The sequence below is a fragment of the Globicephala melas genome, chromosome 12 (genome assembly GCF_963455315.2).
Source record: "Globicephala melas chromosome 12, mGloMel1.2, whole genome shotgun sequence".
NCBI lineage: Eukaryota > Metazoa > Chordata > Mammalia > Artiodactyla > Delphinidae > Globicephala > Globicephala melas.
The window spans coordinates 58,884,015-58,907,929 of record NC_083325.1 but is presented as its reverse complement, the minus strand read 5'-3'; the positions used below and the strand labels follow the sequence as shown (position 1 = coordinate 58,907,929).

General features: G+C 36.4%; 1 protein-coding gene across 4 annotated transcripts in view; it reads right to left on the bottom strand.

Annotated features, from left to right (window-relative positions):
• The window catches only part of MAP4K3 (mitogen-activated protein kinase kinase kinase kinase 3), a 188,724-nt gene that overhangs the window by 122,339 nt on the left and 42,470 nt on the right, over positions 1–23,915 (bottom strand). For all 4 annotated transcript variants that reach the window (XM_060309558.2, XM_030857860.3, XM_060309559.2 and 1 more), the window contains exon 2: positions 4,271–4,328. In XM_060309558.2, the coding sequence (XP_060165541.1) occupies positions 4,271–4,328 (58 nt within the window). The remainder of the gene's footprint in view (positions 1–4,270; positions 4,329–23,915) is intronic.

The following is a 23,915-nucleotide window of genomic DNA, read 5'->3' as shown; positions in this document are numbered from 1 at the left end:
TTTGTGGTTGCCAAATCACGCACTGCACGGACTACCAGTCTGGGTCACCTCTGAGGACCTGGGGAAGCACTGGGGAGCTGTGCCCACTCATGGTATTCTTCTCTTACTTATCCTTTGCAATGCTTGTTTACCGGTTCAGCAGTAAGCATGCAAATCAAGCTGATCTCAGGACATTCTTATCCATCTCTGAACTCTGCCCAGCCCTTTGTGGTCTGCGTAGGTAAGTGTGTGTGTCTCTGTGTGTGTAGTATATATGTTAGGTGTTTGTACAGGCATACCTCAGAGATGTTGTGGGTTTAGTTCCAGAAGACTGCAATAAAGCAAGTCACACTAATTTCTTGGTTTCCCAGTACATATGAAAGTTATGTTTACACTAACTGTAGTCTATTAAGCAATAGCATTATATCTAAAAAAAAAAGTACATACCTTAATTTAAAAATACTTTATTGCTAAAAATTGCTAACCATCATCTGAGCCTTCGGCAAGTCGTAATCTTTTTGCCATTAACATCACTGATCACAGATTACCATAACACGTTATACTAATAATGAAAATGTTTGAATTATGGGAATTGCCAAAATGTGACACAGTGACACAAAGTGAGCAAAAGCTACTGGAAAAATGGTGCCAACAGACTTGCTCAATGCAGGATCACCACAAACCTTCAATTTGTAAAAAACACAGTATTTGTGAAGCACAGTAAAGTGAAGCCCAATAAAACTAGGTATGCCTGTACATAAATACACAAAAAAATCTGGAGAAAACCACTAAAAGTCAAGTGTTTATAGAGGTGGCAGAATGATGAATGATGTTTAGCTTCTTCTTCTTGTTTAATTGTATTTTTTTAACTTTTATTACAATGATCAAACATTGTCCTTGCAACTTAAGTTAAAAAATGTTATAGACTGATGCTTAATCAAAGAACAATTGAGAAAATCAAATCTAAATTAAAGCCACAGGAATAAGATTAGAAGCCCCAGTGAGATACTTAGACCAAATTCACACTTAAGTAAACAATTTTGTCCAAATGTCCAAAGAAGTTTTCATCTAGCTTCACGTTCAAACTGGATATCCGTTATAAAGAAAAAGAGGGGGGAAAAAAAAAACAACTTTGGATGCAAATTCTTAAAATCATTCCCACTACACTTGACTATTTCAGATTTAGTTTCTGTTTTTCAAAATGTCAAAGACTGGATATCAGAATTGTAATTTAGAAAAATGAGAACATAATACCACCAACAAAGCTGTCCTCTTCCACCACATGCCAAATCAAACCTGAATCTTACCAGTCTTCTAGAACTAACCACTAACTCACAGAAGAACACACTAAATGATCCTACAGGGAGGCAGCTGGCAAAACCCCGACTGAGGGAAAATCCTACAGGACAAATAACCAAGTTTCTTCAAACAAACAAAAGGCAAAGAAAAAGACAAACAGAGATGAAGGCACAACCTATGGATATAAAAGAAATTTGAGACACATCAACTAATTACAATGTGTGAAACTTATTTGTTATTAAGAAGCTATTATTAATATCGTAAGAGACTACAATGGTATTGTGGTTATTTTTTATAACTGTATTAAGGCATATTTTAAAATCATGTAATTCATCCATATCAAGTGCATAATTCAATGATTTTTTTAGTAAATTCACCAAGTTCACTATAAATCAGTTTTAGAATATTTCCATTACCCAATAAGATCCCTCATGCCCATTAATTATTAATCCTCCTGCCACATACATCAGCCCACGAATCCACTTTCTGACTCTGTAGATTTGCCTTTTCTAAACATTTCACATAAATGGAATCATATAATATGCAGTCTCTTTTATCTGGCTTCTTTCACTTTACATGTTTTTAAGGTTCATTTATGTCACAGCATGTATCAACAGTTTGTTTCTTTTTATTGCTGAATAGTATTCCACTGTATGGACACATTTTGTCTATTCATTTACCAGTTGATGGGCAGTTAGGTTGTTTCCAGCTTCTGTCTATTATGAATAACACTGCTGTGAACATCTGTGTGTGAAAATTGTGTGGGTAGATACACAAGAGTGGAATTGCTACATCATTATGGCAAATTAAGAAACTTTTAAAGAAACTCTTAAAGTGCTTTAGATATATTAGCTTACTTAATCCTTACAACAACGTTAAGAGGAAGTTACTATTATTATCCCCATTTTAGGGATGAGGAAACAGAGGTCCATCCGAAAAGCTTAAGCAATGTGGTCAAGCCAGACTAGAATCAAAGTAGTCTGGCTTTGGAGTCTGTGCACTTAACCACTGTGCCATATACTTCAAGCTCACCAACAAGTTAAACATTTCTCACAGGATATAAACAAATTAAAATAAAGAAATTAAACGGAAAAATTCAGGGGGAATTCCTTGGCGGTCCAATGGTTAGGACTCCGGCTTCCACTGCAGGGGGCCGGGGTTCAATCCCTGGTCGGGGAACTAAGATCCTGCAAGCCACACACGCAGCCAAAAAAAAAATTCAGGTGACTTCTATGAACACACAAGTAGGGAATCCAATATAAACTAAATTTAAGTGTACAACTAATAACATATATGGTAGTAACTCTTGTTATCTCTGAGTGGCAGAATAGGAATAAGCTTTTTTCTTTTTATTTAATTGTGTTTTATTTTATTACAATGATCTATATATACAAGGCAGTGTTCAAGATGAACATAACACAAAAAATTCACTAATCAGTAAACAAATGACTTGATGAACAATAAGATTTTAAGTTCCTAATTTTTTAAAGGAAATTTTAAGATGTCCTGAATGTGTACTATGCACCGATGCTAAGTTGAGTGCTGTGGACACAAATTCGATTAAAACTTAGGAACAAAGAAAGACGACTCTGGAAGCACACCTGTGGTAAGTGGTATTCCAGAGCTATTCCTGCAGGAGTCATCTTAGTCAGGGCAGGGGTCAGGGGAGGAAGGCTTCCTGAAAGAGGAGGCACTAAACTGATTTGAAGGAATGATGTATGTACATACTGCTACCAGTTAGAGACTACTTCATCAATAACATAGCCACTTCTTAATGATTAAAAATGGAGGCCCTGCTTCAAATGTCAAACCTTTAATTTCTTTCTTAACCTCAGATTTTGTCAATTTCAAATTTCCGCTAAACAACAGGAGATTCAGAGAACAGAAAAAGCTTTGTCATGTGATGCTAGAATATAATTAGAATATAAAAAATCTGTAAATACCTGTAACTTAAAAAGTATTTTTTTAATTCATTATATTTGAGTGTGGTTTGATCACAGTCAGTCAACACATCCTTCAAACTTCATCTTAACAGCACTTCTAAAAAGTCTACTGATGATCTAAATCAGGGGTGGGCAAACTACAAGCGCAGGTGGCCTGGTTTGCTAAGAATGGCTTTTCAGCAAAGAATGGTTTTTATATTTTAGGAGGATGAAAAGAGAGAGGAAGGAAGAGAGAGAGAACTGTATTCAGAGACTACCTGTGGTCCAAAAAGCCTAAAATATTTTACTATCTCGACTTTCATAGAAAAAGTTGCCTACACTTAAAAAAAAAAAAATTACTGGATGTATTTGTGCCCATACTGAAAGGCACCCTCAGAAAGGCACTATCATCGCCGTGGAACTCAGTCTAGACACTAGTACACTTACTTACTTATGGTGGGAGGGAGAAAAAGAGGGAAGGGTATGTTTGCAGGGAGTGGGGGGAATTCAGGGATAGAATACAGTTGAAGCAGACGAAACATATGGAGCAGTCCTAGAGGCTTGACAAGCTACTAAAGGTGGAAGGTAGCTATTACAATCTTAACGACCTGTGAAATATGAGAGCTAGGTTTATTGGGGAAACCGAGACTCAGAGCTTAAGTTACCTGCCCAAGTTCACAGAGCAAGACAGTGGGACACGAAGAGCTGGACTACAACCAGCAAATTTCAGTCCCATTCTTTCCACTGCGTCACACTGCCCCTCATCACTGGACAGTGTTAACCTGGAAATACACCACTAACGACATGTGACAAGGGAGCTCAACTGCGTCCAGAAGGAACAAAGTCTCCTCAGGAGCTCCCCTCCCTCCCGCGATTATTAGCTATTTTTCAGGGAAGAACTGGGCAACATGTCTACAGGTCTCAAAGAGGTGAAGGGAAGAGTAGACACTAGTCCTATTTGCCAGATGTTGGGAACAACAAGAGAAGGTTGACCAAACATCATTAAAACAAGCCTGAAAGCTATCCAGTGGCTGAGAGCAATAAGAAACACCAAATTTCAATGAATTTACCTGGTTCCAATTTTATTACTTTAATTGCTGCCAATTCACCGGTGTTAACATTTCGTGCCTAAAAGAAAAGAAAAGATAATTGTGAAAAAAGCTTTCATAAAAACTTCATAAAATGTAATTTTAGCTTTTATTTATTTTCAATTATTCAGAAAAGTCTTTTAAAGCAAGAATTGCGAAAGTGATTTATATTTACAAAACAAACAGTATATTCTTCAAAATGAATTTCAACATTAATCTATGTATAAATTTAATAATGGTGATAACAATATTGTTAACAGAAGCACAGACCTTAGTATACATACATCAGGCACTATTCTAAGTGTTTTGGGGGTCTTTTTGCAGTACGCGGGCCTCCACTGTTGTGGCCTCTCCCATTGCGGAGCACATGCTCCGGACGTGCAGGCTCAGCGGCCATGGCTCACGGGCCAAGCCGCTCCGCGGCATGTGGGATCTTCCCGGACCGGGGCACGAACCTGTGTCCCCTGCATCGGCAGGCGGACTCTCAACCACTGCGCCACCAGGGAAGCCCTCTAAGTGTTTTTATATTAATTCGTTTAATCCTTACAACAATCTTATGAGGTAGGTACTAATACTACTCCCGTGTTGCAGATGAGGAATCTGAAGCACCAAGAAGTTAAAGAACTTGCCAAGGCCATCTACCTAGTCAGTGACGGTGCTGGGATTCTAACCCAGGCAGTCTAACGCTAGAGTCTGAGCTTTTCTAAGCATTACATTCTACTGCCATTCATTCAAAGGTTTGTTAAAATCTTGAATTAACTAGCTTTAAACTTGTAAATTAAAAAACTTCATAATATGAAAAGCAAGCACCATTTTTTAACTGTAAAAACAACCTCCCTGCATCTGTTTAAACACACCTGATAGTACAATGAAATAAGTGCAGTTAATACAAACCAAATATATCTTTACAAGCCACATATTAAAAATATAAATATTAAAAAAAATCAATCCATAATGTTAGATTGCCGGTGTTTACAGCTGTAATTAGGTATAAATAAGCAGAAACTGTCTTTTCAATTTGTATAAAAATGGCAGTTATTTTTGTCAATTTAAAATGTTCTATAACTGAATCAGAATTTTCAAAATAATATTTTAAACTATGAACTGAAACTTAATAAACTGATTTTCATATCAACCAATGAAGATCAATATATGCAATTCCCTGATCACAGAAGAATTCATTCATGTGATGAGAATAATACTTAGTTGTAACACTTCTTATTAATGGATTGGTAAAGATCAGTGAATCACCCACAAGGGATGATAACAGCATTAACATCGGAATCCTTCTACGAATACTGGGGCATTAAAAAACAAAAAAAATCAGTTTCTAAGAAGATATATATGGGACACAGTCACTGCTGAAATATAAAATTTAACCTTTAAACTCAAAGAAGAACAAAGGTATTAAAAAATATAAATTAAGAAAACATTAAAATAAAATTTTCAGGGAAAATTCATTCCTTTTGGAAAAAAAATCCCCATGACTAATAAACACTTAGGATGCCAACTTATTACAGGCAGTTCAAAACAGATTTCAACATTTATTTCAAACTAAACTTAATTTCCATTATATGAGACAGACAGTTCAAATAGTGCCACATGTTTATTCCCTTCCCTAGGATGAGAAGGTATACACACACACACACACACACACACACACACACACACACACGGAATAGACATTCTGGGAGCATTTTCTAAGGAGGATGGGGCACAGTGTACCTGTAAAATATTCAGGGTATCACATCAACGTTAGTCATAAACCTTCTCAAACACTCTCAGAACGCGTTGCCTTTCCACACTGAGAAATCTTTTCCCTGTTAGGCTCCTCCTTGATACTCTGTCCGTTAACCCACATCTTTTTTTAGCACTTCTCCAAATAAAATAAGACAAAACATACTATTCTCTCCAATTCTCAATTCTCCATTTAAAAATTTTGCTATAGTTTTGTTTTCTGTTTATTGAAAATAAACTCAGAGTATGCACTAGCAAAAAATATGAACTCAAAGAAAGCTAGGGTGATTACTTTTACAGCTGAAATTCTGTTCCCAGCTTACCACAAGAGGGCACGATCTCTACCGACAACACAAGTTACACAAAGTGTCCAAAATGGCTGCAGTACACAATGTTCTCTTCTAAAAATAGATTTATTAATGGTTACACCAGCACATATTTAACAGAAAAACTATGACAGTAAACTAGTGATAACTAGTTTACTAAAGTCAATTATTTACTATAGGCTTGACTTATGAATACAATTTTTCAAAATTTAAATCAGTCTAGAATTTTCTAAAGGATAAAAAGTTTTAAAATATTGGAATTCTCCAATATGTAACTTACTTGACAGACAAGATAAATCACAAAAAGGGAAGGAGAATAACAAAAAACCCTCAGTAAACCTGAATTTCTGAGCTTTTTCCCCATCAAAATCCTTACGTTTATTAATGGAAGATGTTTAAAGCATTATGGTTCATCAAGAATCTTGGTCCTCTGGCTAAAATAAGTCATATTTTGCTGTCTCTAAACTCACAGCAGCCAAGGTTACACACAGGTAAATTTAAAAATTAATATTAACTCTAATACTCTGTACCTACTATTCTTTTTTCAATCACCTAGAGAAACTGATTAGGAAAAAAAATGAGAGCAAGGTAAATATTATAACATATTACCACGTATAAAGTTAAAAATTTCTAAATCAGTATCAGTAACATAAAATTTACAGATCTGCCCAGGGCAGAAAACTGAGGATACGTATTTCTCAGCTTCTAGACCCACTCTTCTGCCACATCATTGATTTGACCACCATTCTAACATGCTCTGAAAGTGATGTTCAGATCACGTTGTTCTTGAGTTTAAAACTCTTCAGGAGTACACACCATTGCTTTAAAGACACAAATTCAAATTCCCTATCAGAGAATTTAAATTACTTACTAAATACAGCACTTTTTATAACAGCTTTATTGGGATATAATTCACATATCATAAAGTTCACCCTTTTAATGTGTACAATGCAGCAGTTTCTAGTATATTCACATAATTATGTAACCATTATTCCTCTCTAAATCTGAAACATTTTCATTGCTCCAGAAAGAAACCCCCAGACCCATTAGCAGTCGCTCCCCTACTCCTCCCCCTCCCAGACTCTGACAACTAGTACTGGTCTACTTCCTGTCTCTATTGATTTGACTGTTCTGGATATTTCACATAAATAGGATCATACAAAATGTGGTCCCTTGTGACTAGCTTCTTTAACTGAGCATAAGGTTTTCAGGTTCATCCATGTTGCGGCACATATCAGTACTTTATTCCTTTTGTTGCTGAACAATATTTCATTGCATGGCAATTCCACATTTGTTTATCCTTTTATCAGTTGAAGGATATTTGGGTTGTTTCCATTTGGGGCTATTATGAACAATGCTTTTATGAACACTGTGTGGACCTACGTTTTCGATTCTGTTGGATACAGATCTAATAGTGGAATTGCTGAATCACACGGTAACTGTATGATTAGCTTTTTGAAGAACTGTCAAACTTTCTTCCAAAGTGGCTGCACCATTTTATATTATCGCCAGCAATGTATGAGGATTCCAATTTCTCTACATCCATGCCAATATTTATTATTACCTGGCTTTTTAACTTTTGTTTTCTTAGTGAATGTGAAGTACTGTCTCTCTGTGGTTTGACTTAAAACTCACTAATGGCTAACAATCTTGAGCATCTTTTCATATGCTGGTTAGTCATCTGAATTTCTTTGGAAAAATGTGTATCCAATTCTTTGCTCATTTTTAATTGTCAATTTTATTGTTGACTTGTAAGAGTTCTTTATAAATCTTCATATGCCTCTTATTGATTACATGACTTGTAAATATTTAATCCCACTCTGAGTTGTCTTTGTTTTCTTGATGGTGTTCTTTGAAGCACAAAACTTTTAAATTTTGATGAAGTCCAACTTACCTATTTTTAGTTACTTGTGCTTTGAGTATTATAGCTGAAAAACCACTGCCTGGAACCCAAGGTCACAAAGATTTTTTTTCCTATGTTTTTTTCTAAGAGTTTTATAGTTTAGGTCTTCCATTTAGGTCTCTGATCCATTTTGAGTGACTTTTTATATGGTGTCAGGCAGGGCTCAAATTTCACTCCTTTGCATGTGGATAGCCAATTGCGAAATACAACATTTTACTGTAAAACCATTCACTACCTGGCTCCTGTCTATATTTCCAGTCATTCCTTAATTTGCACTTTATGCTCTAACCAAACTAAACAACTGGCCATCTCCAATGCTATCCACACTTTTTGCCCTTTGGCACTTAATGCCTAGACAAACGCTCTCCCTAACTCCCTCCCCTGGCCTAACTTCTAGACATCTTTTAAAGCTCAACTTAGGTTATTATCACTTCCCACAAGAATTTTCCTGATCCCCATTCAAGTTTAGGCACTCCCCCCCCACACACACACACACACTCCCACAGATCCTCAGTAACCTTTCTCAAATGGGAAAGGTTAGACCTGGTGAGAAAAATCCTGCGGATCTAGAGCTGATCTCAGTTTCAGAGGAGCTCTTGGAAACTATTACATTTCAAAGCTGTCCCAAAATTCAGTTTGATTCAGTCAGACTTTTAGAAGCCATTCATATTAGCATTAATTTGGTAAAAGGTTTTTCTGAGATGATTTCATGCAAACTGCTGAGTTATCTCCAATTATCAGTAAAGTATTCCTTGAGTGTGGGAATGGGAGTAAACAACATAATCAAGAATGGATCATTAAAAAAAAAAAAAAAGAATGGATCATTAAGCAGCAAAAAAAAAAAAAAAGTGCTATGTGTTATATAAAGTGAGTTAAATAACTATCAATAACAAATCTGATCATCTACGGTATACAAGCACCTTCTGGTACCCAAAGCTTACTATTCAGAAGGGGCTGTCCAACGAGAATATGAAGAAAGGTTCTGAAATGGGAGTGAAAAAATGCAAAGTTTAGTGCTGGCTCTGCCAGTAACACGCAACGGGATCTGAGCAAGTAATCTCCTTGTGTCTTCTCCCCCCAATTTAAAAATAAGAAAGTGAAAAAAGACTACTTCTAAGAAGGTTCCTTCTAATTCTGAAAGTCAATGTTTACATCAAATAATTTAACTCTAAATTAACAGATTCCAAATACTGAACCAGCTGGCTGGTTATACAAGAATCATATGAGGAGTTTAAAAACAAAACAATAAAAACACTGCCACTGATTTCTGAATCAACAGATTTAGGATGAGACACAGGAATCTGTATTTAAAGCTACTGAAGTGCTGCTTCTGGTGCTCAGCCAGGCCTGGGCACCTGGTCTAAGGCACTGTGCCATGTGAATTTTATAAAATATAAGTACCGGCTTTTAAGTCTGCAAGGGGTGTTTACAGGGATGGCTTTATGAAGGAGATACCACCTAAGCAGAGGTTTGAGAGATGGGCTGGATTACAACAAACACAGAAGAGGGATGGGAAAGAGGGCATAGAAAAAAAAGCATGAACAAAGGCACAGGGACAGAAAACAGGCTATTTTGAGTGTACTGGGCGGGCCAAACCTCAGGGTGCCTCCCATATAAATACTCATTTCAGAGAAAAATGGCTAACCCACAGCCCCTGCTGAAGGAATAGTTTGGTTTGCTTTTCCACAGTTTCTTGGACTAGGTATGAGCCTACTACAAAGGCAACCACTTCATAGGAAGACTGATAGCCAGGGTGATGTACATTCCTGGTTTGCCCAGGACATTTGCAGGTTATGCCAACTGTCCTAGCAGAATTACTAACAATGCCCACTTTCACTCTCAAATTTATAATTAAAATTTTATTTAACTTGGATGGTAAATTATAAGGTCACTCTACCAATAAACCGTGAGCTGACATGAAAAAGGAAATAGGCCAATCAGATTCTCGGAAATAGGGGTCAGCAAACATGCCTGTTTTTGTAAATGAAGCTTTACCGAAACACAGCCATGTTCATCTGGTTAAGAATTGTCTATGGCTGCTTTCACAATACAACAGTAGAGTTGAGCAGCTGAGATAGAGACCATGTGGCCCACAAAACCTGAAGTATTTTCTATCTGGCCCTTTACAGAGAAAACTGGCTGACCCCCACTCTAAAACAGCACTATCCAGTAGAACCTTCTGCATTAATGGAAATGTTCTATACCTGCGCTGTCCACTACTGTAGTCCCATGCCACATGGAGCTACTGATCAACTGAAATGTGGTTAATACAACTGAAGAACTGAGCTGTATTTAATTATTTGTGTACGCAATATTTAAATTGGAAAGGCTTTAAATTTTTTTGAGACATTTAAATATTTAAAAATTTGAGATATAATTGACATAACATTGTATTAGTTTTAGGTGTACAACATAATGATTTGATATATGTGTATATTACTAAATGATTACCACAATAAGTTTAGTTAACATTCATCACCACACATAGCTACAAATTTTTTCTTGTGATGAGAACTTTTAAGATCTATTCTCTTAGCATCTTTCATATATATAATACAGTATTGTTAACTATAGTCACCATGCTGTACATTACATCCCCAAGACTCGTTTAGCTTTAACTGGAAAACAATCAACTCTTAAAAATATAGTTCTAGTAGTTTTAATACATGCATAGATTTGCATAAAATGAGTTAACAACCATCTGGAAACAGAAAAGTTCCAGCACTGCAAAACCTCCCTGAAAGTTACATTCTCCCTTCAGTCCAACCTCTGGCAACTACTGATTTGTTCTTTGCCACTACAGTTTTGTCTTTTCAAGAATTTCATGTAAATTAAATCATCATATAACTTTTTGAGACTATTTTCTTTCACCAAGTTGCTGCATGTATCATTAATTTATTCCTTTTTATTGTTAAGCAGTATTCCACTGTATGGATATACCACATTTTATTCACTACCATTGGAAGGACATATTGGCTGTTTTCAGTTTTAGGTAAATGTGAATTGAGCTGCTATAAACATCTGTGTACAGATTATAAAAAGACCTTGGAGAGAGACTGGGCCATATAGTGGGTATATGTATAATCTTTAAAGAAACAGTCAAGTTCTTTCTAGAGTGGCTGTACCATTGTTCATTTCCAGCAGCAATGTATGAGAGCTCCAGTTCTTCCAGAACTTCCTTGCTAGAAGTTGGGACTGTACTTTTTAGCCATTTCTAACAGGTAGGTGATGGTATCTCATGGTGATTTTAGTCTGCATTTCCCTAATGGCTAATAACATTGAACATCTATTCATGTGCTTATTTGCCATCCTTTGGTGAAGTGTCTTCTATCTTTTGTCCATGTTTTAATTGGGATGTTTCTTATTGTTGAGTTTTGAGAGTTCTTTATATATTCTAGATACAAGTTCTTTTTCAGGCATATGATTTGCAAATATTTTTTCCCAGTCTATATCTTGTCTTTTCATTCTCTTAACAGTGCCTTTTGCAGAGCATTATGGACTGAATTGTGTGCCCCCCAAATCCGGACGTTGAAGTCCTAAGCCCCAGTACCTTAGAATGTAACTGTATTTGGAGACACGGCCTTTAAAGAGGTAATTAAGGTTAAATGAAGCCATACGGATGGGCTCTAATCCAATAGGACCAGTGTTCTTATAAGAGGAAGGGACCAGAGTTGTGTGTGCACAGAGAAAAGGCCATGTGAGAACACAGCAAGAAGGCAGCCACCTACAACCCAAGGAGAGGCCTCAAGAGACACCAACCCTAACAACACCTTAATCTTGGGCTTCCAGTCTCCAGAACTGTGAGAAAATAAAATTTCAATTGTTTACGCCACCCAGTCTGTGGTATTTTGCTATGGCAGACCTAGCAAACTAACACACTGAGCAAAAGTTTTTACCTTTGATGAAGTCCAATTTATCAACTGTTTTCTTTTATGAATTATGCTTTTGGTATCATGTCCAAGACCTTACTTAACCTCAAGTCATAAAGATTTTTTCCTATGCTTTCTTCTAAAAGAAGAAGTTTTACATTTAGATTTATGATATATTTTGAGTTAATTTTTGTTTAAGTTAATTTTGTTTTGTGAAGTTTAGGTCAATGTTCCTTCCTTTTTTTCTTTTTTGCACGTATATGTCCAACTCTTCCAATACTATTTGTTGAAAAGACTATCTTTCTTCCATTGAATTGCCTTTCATCTTTGTTAAAATCAATTGGCCATATTTGTGTCGGTCTATTTCTGGATTCTATATTGATCCATTGATCTTGTGTCTATTCTCTACCCATACCACACACAATCCTGATTACTAGAGCTTTACAGTTAAGTCTTAAAAATGAGATATTGTGATTCCTCCAACTTTATTTTTCTTTTTCGAAGTTCCTTTAGCTATTCTAGGTCCTCTGCCTTTTCACAGAAATTTTAGAATTGCCTTGTCTATATTTAATTTTTAAAAACCCTGCTGAGATTCTGATTGTAATTATAGATCAATTTGTGGAGAGCTGACACCTTGACTATTCAGAATCTTTCAATCCACGAACACTACTCTCTATTTAGGTTTTCTCTGATATCTTTCATGAATGTTTTATAAAAACATTATCAGCATATAGATCCTACACATTATGTATTTTCAGCACATAGATCCTACACATTTTGATTTTAAAAGCAGTGTGTGGCCAGTGACAACTGTATTAGACATCACAGCTCTAAGAAGTTTGAACCACCATGCAATATAACCCAGTGTGTAAATGATGCCATAAAGTTGTGCCACTGTCTTAGCAAGTAGGACCTTGGGCAAATAAAGATTTGAAGAAACAGGAAAGATACAGTGAGCAGACAGACAATAAAGAGCAGAGAACAGAACAAATGCACAGAAAAAAATAAGAGACCATGAGAAAGAAACATATCTCCAAAGCTGCCTTGAGTTCCTGACAGCTTTCCAGTTCCCTATCACATGTATCTTCACAATAGCCTCTCTTTACTTGAATTAACTTGAATGGCTCTTTGTTTCTTAAAAGCAGATGATTAAATATCTAAATTTCTAGGACTGTATGATGCTAATTTCAAAAAAGAAAAAAACAGATTGAGACTACCACATTAACTTTAAAAAAAGATGCACTTGGGCTTCCCTGGTGGCGCAGTGGTTGAGAGTCCGCCTGCCGATGCAGGGGACACGGGTTCGTGCCCCGTTCCAGGAAGATCCCACATGCCGCGGAGCGGCTAGGCCCGTGAGCCATGGCCGCTGCGCCTGCGCGTCCGCGTCCGGAGCGCTCCGCAACAGGAGAGGCCACAACAGTGAGAGGCCCACATACCGCAAAAAACAAACAAACAAAATAACAAAACACTTTTAAATGGTAATTGGCAGACCACAAATGTCAAATGAACTAACAATGTGGATAAAACTTAATAGTGGTATTAAGTTTGGGAAAACATAAGGGACCATGTAACCACATTTCCACTTCCCACTACAGAAGTGACAGAAGCAGCATCTCTAACCCAAAGGTGCTCAAACTCCGGTATGTATAAAAATCACCTGAGGTTTTGCTTTTGGAAATATGTAAGACTAGATATGAAAACCCTTCCCATTACAAATACCTAGATATGGCAGATAAGATAGAACAAGTACTCTTTTAAATGCACTGCTGGACACACAAGGAAAGAAATCCACAGGAAGCGAAAACAAAGAGAAAACAGTCATTCGCTCGAAAAGTATCTGTTGAATGCATTTAATGAAGGAAATCGGAGTGGTAAGCAAGAGCTAAAGCCATGACCTTAGCTTAAACTTAGAATCGAGAGACTTAAATTTTGATTTTTATTGGATGTAGTGAAAGCTGGAATTGAGACCACTGCATAAAACCAACAATGCCCCTGAAAGGCCACATCTCTCAGTGATCGGAGGGGAGGAAGGGGGTGTCTGTCCATTGAATCACTAGAATGAGGGGGGTTCCCTGAAAATTCAAATTCATAATTACAGCCTATTCTCAGTTGAGTATAAATTTAGACTTCTTGCAAGGACCAGGAACCTCAAGCCAAGAAATGAATTTAAGCTGTTTCTGGGTTGGTGGTAATGAAAGGCACCTGACAGAAAGAGAAGCAAATTTTCTGTAGAGAAATGTACCTTCAATCCATGCCCCAGGAGATTCCTAAATTACTTTAGCCAAATATGAAATTAAAACAAAATTATCAAACCACAAGGAAACAAACTACAAGAGCAGCAAAAGTTATAAACAACAAATTAAATTTGCAGGAAGTTCAAATTTTGGAATTAACAGATACATAATATAAAATTACAGTTAAGTATGCTTTAGAAGTTTACAGGACTAAAGGAAAGTATTAAATACATGGACCAGAAACAAGAGGCTAACAAAAATGACTTGAAAGATAGGAAAAAAAGAACCTAACAGAATTTCTGGAAATAAAAAATATAATTCTTGAGATTAAAAACCTAATTGGGGGCTTCCCTGGTAGCGCAGTGGTTGAGGGTCTGCCTGCCGATGCAGGGGACGCGGGTTCGTGCCCCGGTCCAGGAGGATCCCACATGCCACAGAGCGGTTGGGCCCGTGAGCCATGGTCGCTGGGCCTGCGCATCCGGAGCCTGTGCTCCACAACGGGAGAGGCCACAACAGTGAGAGGCCCACGTACTGCAAAAAAAAAAAAAAAAAAAAAAGCCTAATTGGAGCAGACACAAAGACAGAATTAGTAAACCAAATGACAGATCTGAAACAGCAAAAAGAGACAAAGACAGAAGATGTGAGAGATTAAGAGACATTTTAAAATCATCTTATCTCATAAAGACATGTCGTGAAAGAGAGATGAACATACATCTAATTAAAGTTTCAGAAGAAAAGAACAGAAAAAAATGGAGAGAAGCGATATTTCAAGAGACAGCGGCTGAAAATTTTCCAGAATAGATAGAAGACATAAGACCTCAGATTCAGGAGACACAAGTCATAAGGAGGATAAATAAAAAAGAAATCTACATCCAGACACATCATATGAAGCTGCAAAACACCAAAGATAAAGAGGTGATGTTTAAAACCAGTCAGAGAAAAGAAGTCAGATTATCTACAAAGGAACAATAAATTAGACTTCTCGGAGAAACAATAAAAATCACAATACTGTGCTAAGAGAAATTAAGTCAATCTAGAATTATATTCCCAGGTAAAAACATCATTCCCAAAAAGATATTATTTGCCAAACAAAAACCAAGCTTACCACCAAAAAGCATGCAATACATTCTTCTGAAGTATATTTCAAGATTAAAAAAAAAAAAAACTCAGAAGGAAAGTCTAAAATGCAAGGAGTAAAAATCAAATAAAATGGCAATCTTGGGTCAATATAAACAAATATTGATGACTATACAGGGCAATAATAATAATAATGTCTAATTTATGTCATTTTTAAAAAGCTGGAATTCAAATATTGAACAAAACAGCATGTAAATGAGGTGTGATTGACGTTAAAATGTTCTAAGGGCCTCGTATTGCTTGGGAAGTGCACAGTTAGTAATTTGGGGTCTTAGGTTAGCTATACGTATAAAATTATTAAGAGTAACTTCTAGAGTAATAAAAGTAGTATATAGCAGTGATTCTCAATTAAGGAGGATACTACCTCCATATGGTAGAAAAAGAAGTCTTTGGAAATGTGTGAAGGCATTGTGGGTCGTACCAGTACCTGGGGATGACAATGGCATTTGACAGGTAGGCACCAAGGATTTTAAATGTCCTGCTGTGCCTGCAATGTGCCACACAGTGACACAGTCCTGGTCAAAATGCCAAGAGCACCTACAACTGAGAAATACTGTATACACTGGCCAAAAATGGATTTCCAATTCAACATGGAAATTAATTCAATAACAATCACTTGCAGATGTACTTGAAATCACAGATTCCTGGGCTCCATATATAACAGATTCTGAATCAACAGGTTCTGAGGTGAGACCCAGGAACCTATGATTTTAATAACCACACAGGTGACTGTGATGCAACTGTCCATCAACCACACTTCTGAGAAACACTACAGCCTAGTGAGGGTGAAGTGGTAGATGAATGGGGTTTCAGAGACCCCCATATAGGAAGAGGATCTGGAGCAAGCGATACCCAGTGCTGAGGAGAAATCTAGCAGCAGGGAGTAGGTGGGGGCAGAAGTTCACATACACATACCGTTAGGTGTCCCCAAATCAGAAACTGCAGAGTAGAAGGGAAAGCATTTTTCTAAAATTAATAACAGTATAAGTGGAACAGTGCTTTTTCATTATATAAGATGCTTTTTCATTTAAATACTGGAAATGAAAATACAATAGAATGGTTCAGGACACCATCAGTAAAATAATTCAATCTACAACCTACAAATGGACCACCCATAAACCAGATGGTGAGAAGGTCTGTCTTCAGAAATCCTGGCCACACTCTGATCTACACCCCTTGGGTAAAGGCCCTTCATACATCAATTCCTAACATCTGGGATGTGTCTGCCATGGAGCAGCAGAACATATTTCTAAAAGATGTTAGATATGTTCTGGGAAAAGAAAAAAAAAAGAGCTCCTTGGTTAAGTAAGTATTGAAAATAGTACATACTGTATTTTCTTCCTAGAGCATAACAATGAACAAAAGCACATTAAAAGATTCTGAAGATCTACAGCAAGGACATCCATTTACTTTTGTTTGACTCCACATTTCCCTCCATGATCTGATTAAGGAACTCCCAATACTTCCCTGTCTTTATTTGGGAATTTAAGATTTAGAAAACTATATTCACTTAAGTAAATGCTTTTTATTCCCTGCCGTATCCTTGGTACCTAGAACAGTATTTGGAACACAAAAGGCCCTCAAAAAATGTTTGCTGAATGGGTAACTGAAATCAACTGAATGTAGTAAATGTTTAAAAACCAGAGTGGGGCATAGAGGCAGAGCAAGCCTTGACTGGCAGTACGTATTTCAGCACTGTAAACATTCCCACCATGGCGATCACAAGGTACCAACTGGACAGCTCTGAACACTGGCTTGGGAAGAGATGCTCATAATCTCACTAACACCAAAAGGCTCTGGGACATCAATTACTAAAATGCTAAAATGTAGCTTATTTTATGCAAATACAGAATACCACCTCACTAACCAGTACCCCTAAGGAATGAAGACTGAGTTTTCCAGATAATGGGATAAACGTTAAGTGGAGAATGTATATTTTTTAATTCAAAGAAGAAATATTGTATATTTATTAAGAGTGTGGCACAAATGTTAACATTTTCTGTAAACTTAGTCTTGTCAATTATCCATAAACCGTCATACAGTGATGCTCTTAAAGGCTACAGAGGTATGTAAAGCTATTTGCTCATTTACTAAATCATGGATTCTTACCCATGGTAAGGGTAAGGGCCCAAGGATGGGCTTCAGGGAACCCAAGAATCCCAACACTGAATGTAACCGGATACATGTTTATGCATCTTTCTGGGAAGAAAGTCCACAGCGTCCATCAGGTATCTCAAAGGTGTACATAACCCAAGGTTTAAGATGCGCTTCTCCAAATAAATCTGACTGCTCTGCTTGTTGAATCTGAAGGGTTTCGGTTTCCTCCTGTGTCATCAGGTTGTCGACGGTTACGTCTTACTGTCAGTGTGCTGCTTAGGGCATGCCTACCTCCTAATTTGCTCTGGGCTAAAATAAGTGAGCTTGTTAGAAAATGTGTTTTCATTAAATCACTGAGGGATTCACCTACAAATATAGTGAATAAGAAAATAAAACCATGAAAACTGACTGGTGGCAAATATTATGTCAAATAAACTGAATATTTATTTATTCAGATAACTGGTGGTACAGATTAATTATAAAAAGACACAAAATATTCTACCCAATAAAATCTTTGTCTCACTAGCAGCCTTCTGTTTATTTTTAAATATGTTAAGATAATTTCTATCTTACAAAAGAATATATCCTTCAAATACATCAGTCATGAAACCTAGCACTTATCCATTTGAGAACCCCATTTTTGCCTGTAATAATCAGAATCTATCCATAAAAAAAAAATGGAAAAGCCAACTTCATCTTTTAAATTTAAAATTCTGTTTAGATCTGGGATGAGTAAACAAATTACTGGAAAATGTGCCTTTATTTAAGGGCTAGATTTATATCTTTCACTAAAAACAGTGCTATTAGTAGAACATACATATGTTTTTTGCCTGACACAAAATTTCAAACTTAAATATATTTATAAGACAAATAGACGAACTTAGCTTCATGAAATCTATGAATGTTACTTTCACAAAGCACTCTTAGCAATGATATTAGAAACATTTTTTTCTGTTATCATAGTATATAAAATTTTTTCTACTATTATTCCTCCTTGCACTAAAAATCCATCTATTATTACAGGAGAATGACCAATATGAATACACCACTTTTTTCACATTTCTCCTCTGTTCCCCGAACCCTTCAACCTCATCTTATTTGCTTCTGTTCTTGCTAGGCTTTTACTTCAATTATACTTTGGTGATCTCAGGGGATAAATTGAAAAGAGGGGCCAAGAGAAGGCAGGACAATCTCTAAGGACACAGTGTTAGAGCAGGCCTGAAACAATGACTGCTTGAACTAAAGTAATTTAATGGGAGTGGACAGAAATGGTTAAAATTCTACTTTACTCCATGTTTTCCAGTTTGTGGTTGTCCAGAGCCAAAATTAACAAGACCCACATTTTATTTGCTTAAGCAGTTATTTTCAGGAATAAATAGCTATGTTTTCTGCTGCACTGTCAGTCCAAGGGTGTTTAAGACAGTCCTCCAAGAAAGGACCATAATGGAGCAGGGCCGTTCCTCTCCAACAAAGCTGGACCTGAGCTCACGCAGGCTGCCAAGTATGAAGACAGCATATCCTCAAAAAGAGCTTGGCCAGATGGACAGGAAAAAGAAATGTAAGAGCAGATTACGGAAAAAAGAAGACCAGTTCAGAGACTAAGACAGGGAGAATGTAGTTATGAGGCCAAAGACAAGACCAAACAGAGACAGGCATGGCAGTGGCTAGAAACGCAGATTGTTGACAATAACTGAAACTGATCTCGCCAGTACTGATGAATGTTATTTTCAGGTACCACATTCTGGCGGGACAGCTTGTGGTCTCCCATGATAATCTCACACAGGTCTGCAAGGGCTAAAGTAAGGAAACTGGACGATGAGTTTCTGACACCCTCGGCCAGTTATATATCCTCCTCCCAAAGTCCGGAAAGGGACGTTCCTGAGTCAGATGGAATTTGAATCCCTTAAACCGCAAACAAATGTATACAAAGGCAATACAGCATTGTGGTTCTTGGTATGTTCTACGAGGTTGGATCCAGCTCCATCATTTATTATGAATACATACATAACACATTTAGCAGCCTATATGACATCGAGCAAGTTCTTTAACCTTTTACAGTTTCCTCATCTGCAAAATGAAGATAATAAGTGAGGTAAACGACCTCATTGTAGTTGTGAGGATTAGTCAGTAGTTTTGTCTTCCACTGTCTCAACTCACTGGATAAAATTTGGATAAACTGGGAAAATACTGAAAAATCTATATGCTTTAAATGGACTATACTAGGTGAATTTAGGAAAAACAGTTAATTCCAATTTCTTTAAGAAAGCACTTAAAATCAAGTAGGAGCTTCATAGGTGTCTAGTTAGATAACATTTGTGCAAACCAAATAATCATTAGATAAAATTTTTTAAATCTTTTAAAATTATCTGGTTTGGAAAGACAAATTTACATGAAGCTGTTACCCAACAGTAGAGACTGTGTAGTTAATCGTACCAGTTAATTCCAAACTTGGTCTGATTTCATTGGCCTATTATATCCTAATACAACATTTAAGGACTTAGTTGAAAAGTTAGGGCAAGGGTAGCAAAACAAGTAAGTATGTTATCTCAAATTGTGCATGACACAAACGTGCTACCATAATGACTATCCAATAATATCTCAGTTATTAGAACACACTTCCTGCAAATCTGAGCAATGAAATAGCTCCAAAAGCATGATTTCTTTTTAAAGGTTTGTTTGGCATTTGTGAAGTGTGCTCTAAGTAGTCGGCAATAATGAAAGGGCTGAGAATTAAGAAACCTAAGATCATAACTAGATATACTATGATGGTTTGTTTGCTGATTGGCCAGTGAGATGTAGAGAAGCTTAGATGCTCCACACAAAAGCTGAAAAGCAGAAGCAAAGAACCCAATCGAGTGGATGTACTGGTAAGCAGCTAGAGAACGGAATGGTAAACAGAAAAGGTTAAGAGGCAGTAACAGCAGTGATAACAGACATGGGAAATAAGTCAGAGAATAAATATGATCAAAGCCTTGCTGTATAAGTGCAGAGTACCTGAGCCTAAAAGTCTTACATTCGCAAATAGCCTAAGGGCGTGACATCCCATTACACAAACTCTAAACACATCTGGAAGTGAAAATGTGTGATTAACCAAGGAAAATTTTTCAACGATTAGTGAAGAGGATAAAATGCTTTACCAAGTATTAAAACATATACTAAAAATATACAGTATTTAGAAAAGTGTATTTCTGGCACAGGAATAAGCAAACAGATCAATGGAACAAATTTACAATATGATAAAGATAGCAATTTAAATCACCGATGAAAAACATTTTTAGAAAAACTGTCTATTCAGTTGGGAAAAAAAAGTTAAACTATTTCATGTTATACTCAAAAATAAATTCGGATGTTTTAAGACTTAACCGTAAAAAGCAAAAGTATTGAAATAGGGGCTTCCTTGGTAGCACAGTGGTTAAGAAACCACCTCTCAATGCAGGGCACATGGGTTCGAGCTCTGGTCCGGGAAGATCCCACATGCCACAGAGCAACTAAGCCCGTGCACCACAACTACTAATCCCGTGTGCCACAACTACTGAAGCCCACGTGCCTGGCGTCCACGCTCTGCAACAAAGAGAAGTCACCGCAATGAGAAGCCCGCTCACCACAACAAAGAGTAGCCCCCGCTTGCTGCAACTGGAGAAAGCCCGCACGCAGCAGCGAGGAACCAACGCAGCCAAAAATGAATTTTAAAAAAAATTACTGAAATACTAGAGAAAAAGAGTGCATTTTGATAATCGGGGAGTGAGGGCCTCTCAAACGTAACATGAACCCAGAAGTCACAGAGAAAAATAGCAATATACTTGACCACATACGAATTAAGAATTCTACATGGTAAAATAATTAAGTAGAAAATGGACAAAAGAAGATACTAAATAGCAATTTATAGATGAAATCTAAACAATAAATATTATTAAGAAATTATCAACCTCAGTAAAAATCAAAGAATGTAAATTAACACTTTTAACACATTATTTTGGCACATCAGTTTGGCAAAATTCAAATGAACGAAGGACATGAATGAAGGACATGAAAGGATGGAAAAAATATGAGGAAAATGGACATTCCCACATAATCAGGATGGGGGTATATGTTGGAAAAATAATTTTTAAAGGAACAATTTTTAATATCACCATTTAAAAACACAAACCCTTTGACCTGACAATTTCACTTCTAACAATCGTTCCACAAATATTCTAAAAAATGTACAAAGATATATGTATATAAATGTTTGCTGCAGCAATATTTATAATAAAACTAAAAATCTAAATGTCCATTATTAGGAAAATGATCAAATAAAATTATAGGAAATTCATACTATGAAACACCACAGAAGTAAAGCCTTATGTACTGACATAATGAGATTTCCATAACATGGTGTTGAATTAGAAGAGCAAGTTGCATGATAATACAGTATTAAAAATAAAACTACATGTATGAGAATGCAGCATACACAAACATACACACAGACCGTTCACATACATATAGAAAAGCTCTACAAATGTACGCATACCAGTAACCCGTGGTTACATATAGGTAACAGGAAGGAGGAGGTGAAAGGAAGGGACTCTCAGTATTTTTTATTTAAAAAAATTTTTTTTTAAATGTGATTAAGAACAAAAAGAGAAAAGCAAAAATGTAAAAAAGTTGTGCTAATAACTTTTAAAAGCACCACAACAATCTACATACAACATAAAGAATTGCACACAAGAAACTGAGGATGCAATTCAGCTACAATTTAAGCGAAATTATTCAGAGTACTGGCAGATTCTCAGTCTCTGAAGGCTTTAAGTGGTACCATATCTCGCATAGAGCCAAATAAAAGCACAAAGATTTTAGTTTTATGGTTTTCCATGAAAACATGAGAGAATGTCCCTAAGGCTTCTAACTGAAAAGGCAAAGATTTATATGAAGAAATGCAACTTTGCTAAACCATGTGTATTTTCCAGTTAGTAATATACGTGTATTTTCCAGTTAGTAATCTTGGCATTTCAAAGTAAGCATATTTAAAGATTAACTATTATAAGGCAAAAAACAACTCATGAGACTGACAGAAGGATTATGTTAGTTTGTCAACGTACTCATTTCAGATCATGGTCTATCTCTTCAACAGTTTTGCAATGCAGATACCAGGCTCTTAAAGCGATTTTTGCCAACTTCCACTCTAGTAACAATTCCTAGTGTGAAGCAGATGAAAACCAGTAACCTCTTTTATGTGTGTTAGTAATATCAGAGGAGCTCAAAAAGGATAATCAATCTTTGAGGATTATAAAATATCCTACAACCTTCAAAAAGTACATCTGCTTAGAACAAGCTAATGATGCTTGAACAAGGTGGGTTTTTTGTTCCCAAAAGGGTTTTTTTTTTTTTTTTTGGCGGAGGGGATATCTTTAATAAAATATTAACTCATACCAATGGTATATTTTTAGCATCCTAACTCAGCAGGATATTCGTTTTATGTAATTTTACACTTTTCCTACCTGGGAATGTTTTGTCCCTAATTCAACATATGAATTATGGTAGTACTGCTCAGAACATCATGAGGATGATGATACCATACCAGCAGTAAACACTAAAGAACGGCATCTTACCAAGCACTTACCACTTACCAAGCACTTATGTGCCAGGCATTGTGTCAGAGCTTTATGTGTAAAGCTCACTTATTCCACAATGACCCTATGGGGTAGTCACCATTATTAAATCTATTTTATAAATGACATAACTAGCACTCAGATAAGTTAACAAATTTGAACCCAGGCTGTCTTGATTCCAAAAAACTATGCTTTTAATCACCAAGTTACCCATAACCAAGAATGTTACTCAGAAAAGATTCTTTGAAAATGAATATTCATTATGCAGACACCATATACACTTTCAAGTGCCTGGCATAAAAATTAAAGATTCATTTGTGAATGTCACTTGTGCCTAGATTTCATTTTTGAGGAAAACATTAGCGAAAGCTTAAAAATGCATCAACTGCTTCACTTAACAAATACAGAGTGTCAAGCTCTGTGCAAGATGTTCTTTACAATGAGCTCTTAGGGGAAGATAGTCTAACGTGGAAGAAAAACAGATACAGGACTGGAAATCGTGATGTGTGCTGTGAGAATAAATGGGACAGAATCTTATTTAGATACTAAGGAAGTCGGGGAGGGATTCCCTAATGATACAACTGTGATCTGATATTATGTGTAAAACATGTTTTTTGACCGAAATTTTGTACCTTTAAAGTACAAGCACACAAAAATAAAAAACATTTTTATTTCCTAATTCTTAATAATCTGAAGCAAAAAACAAAGCATTGATTCCACTGTGACAGCAACCAGA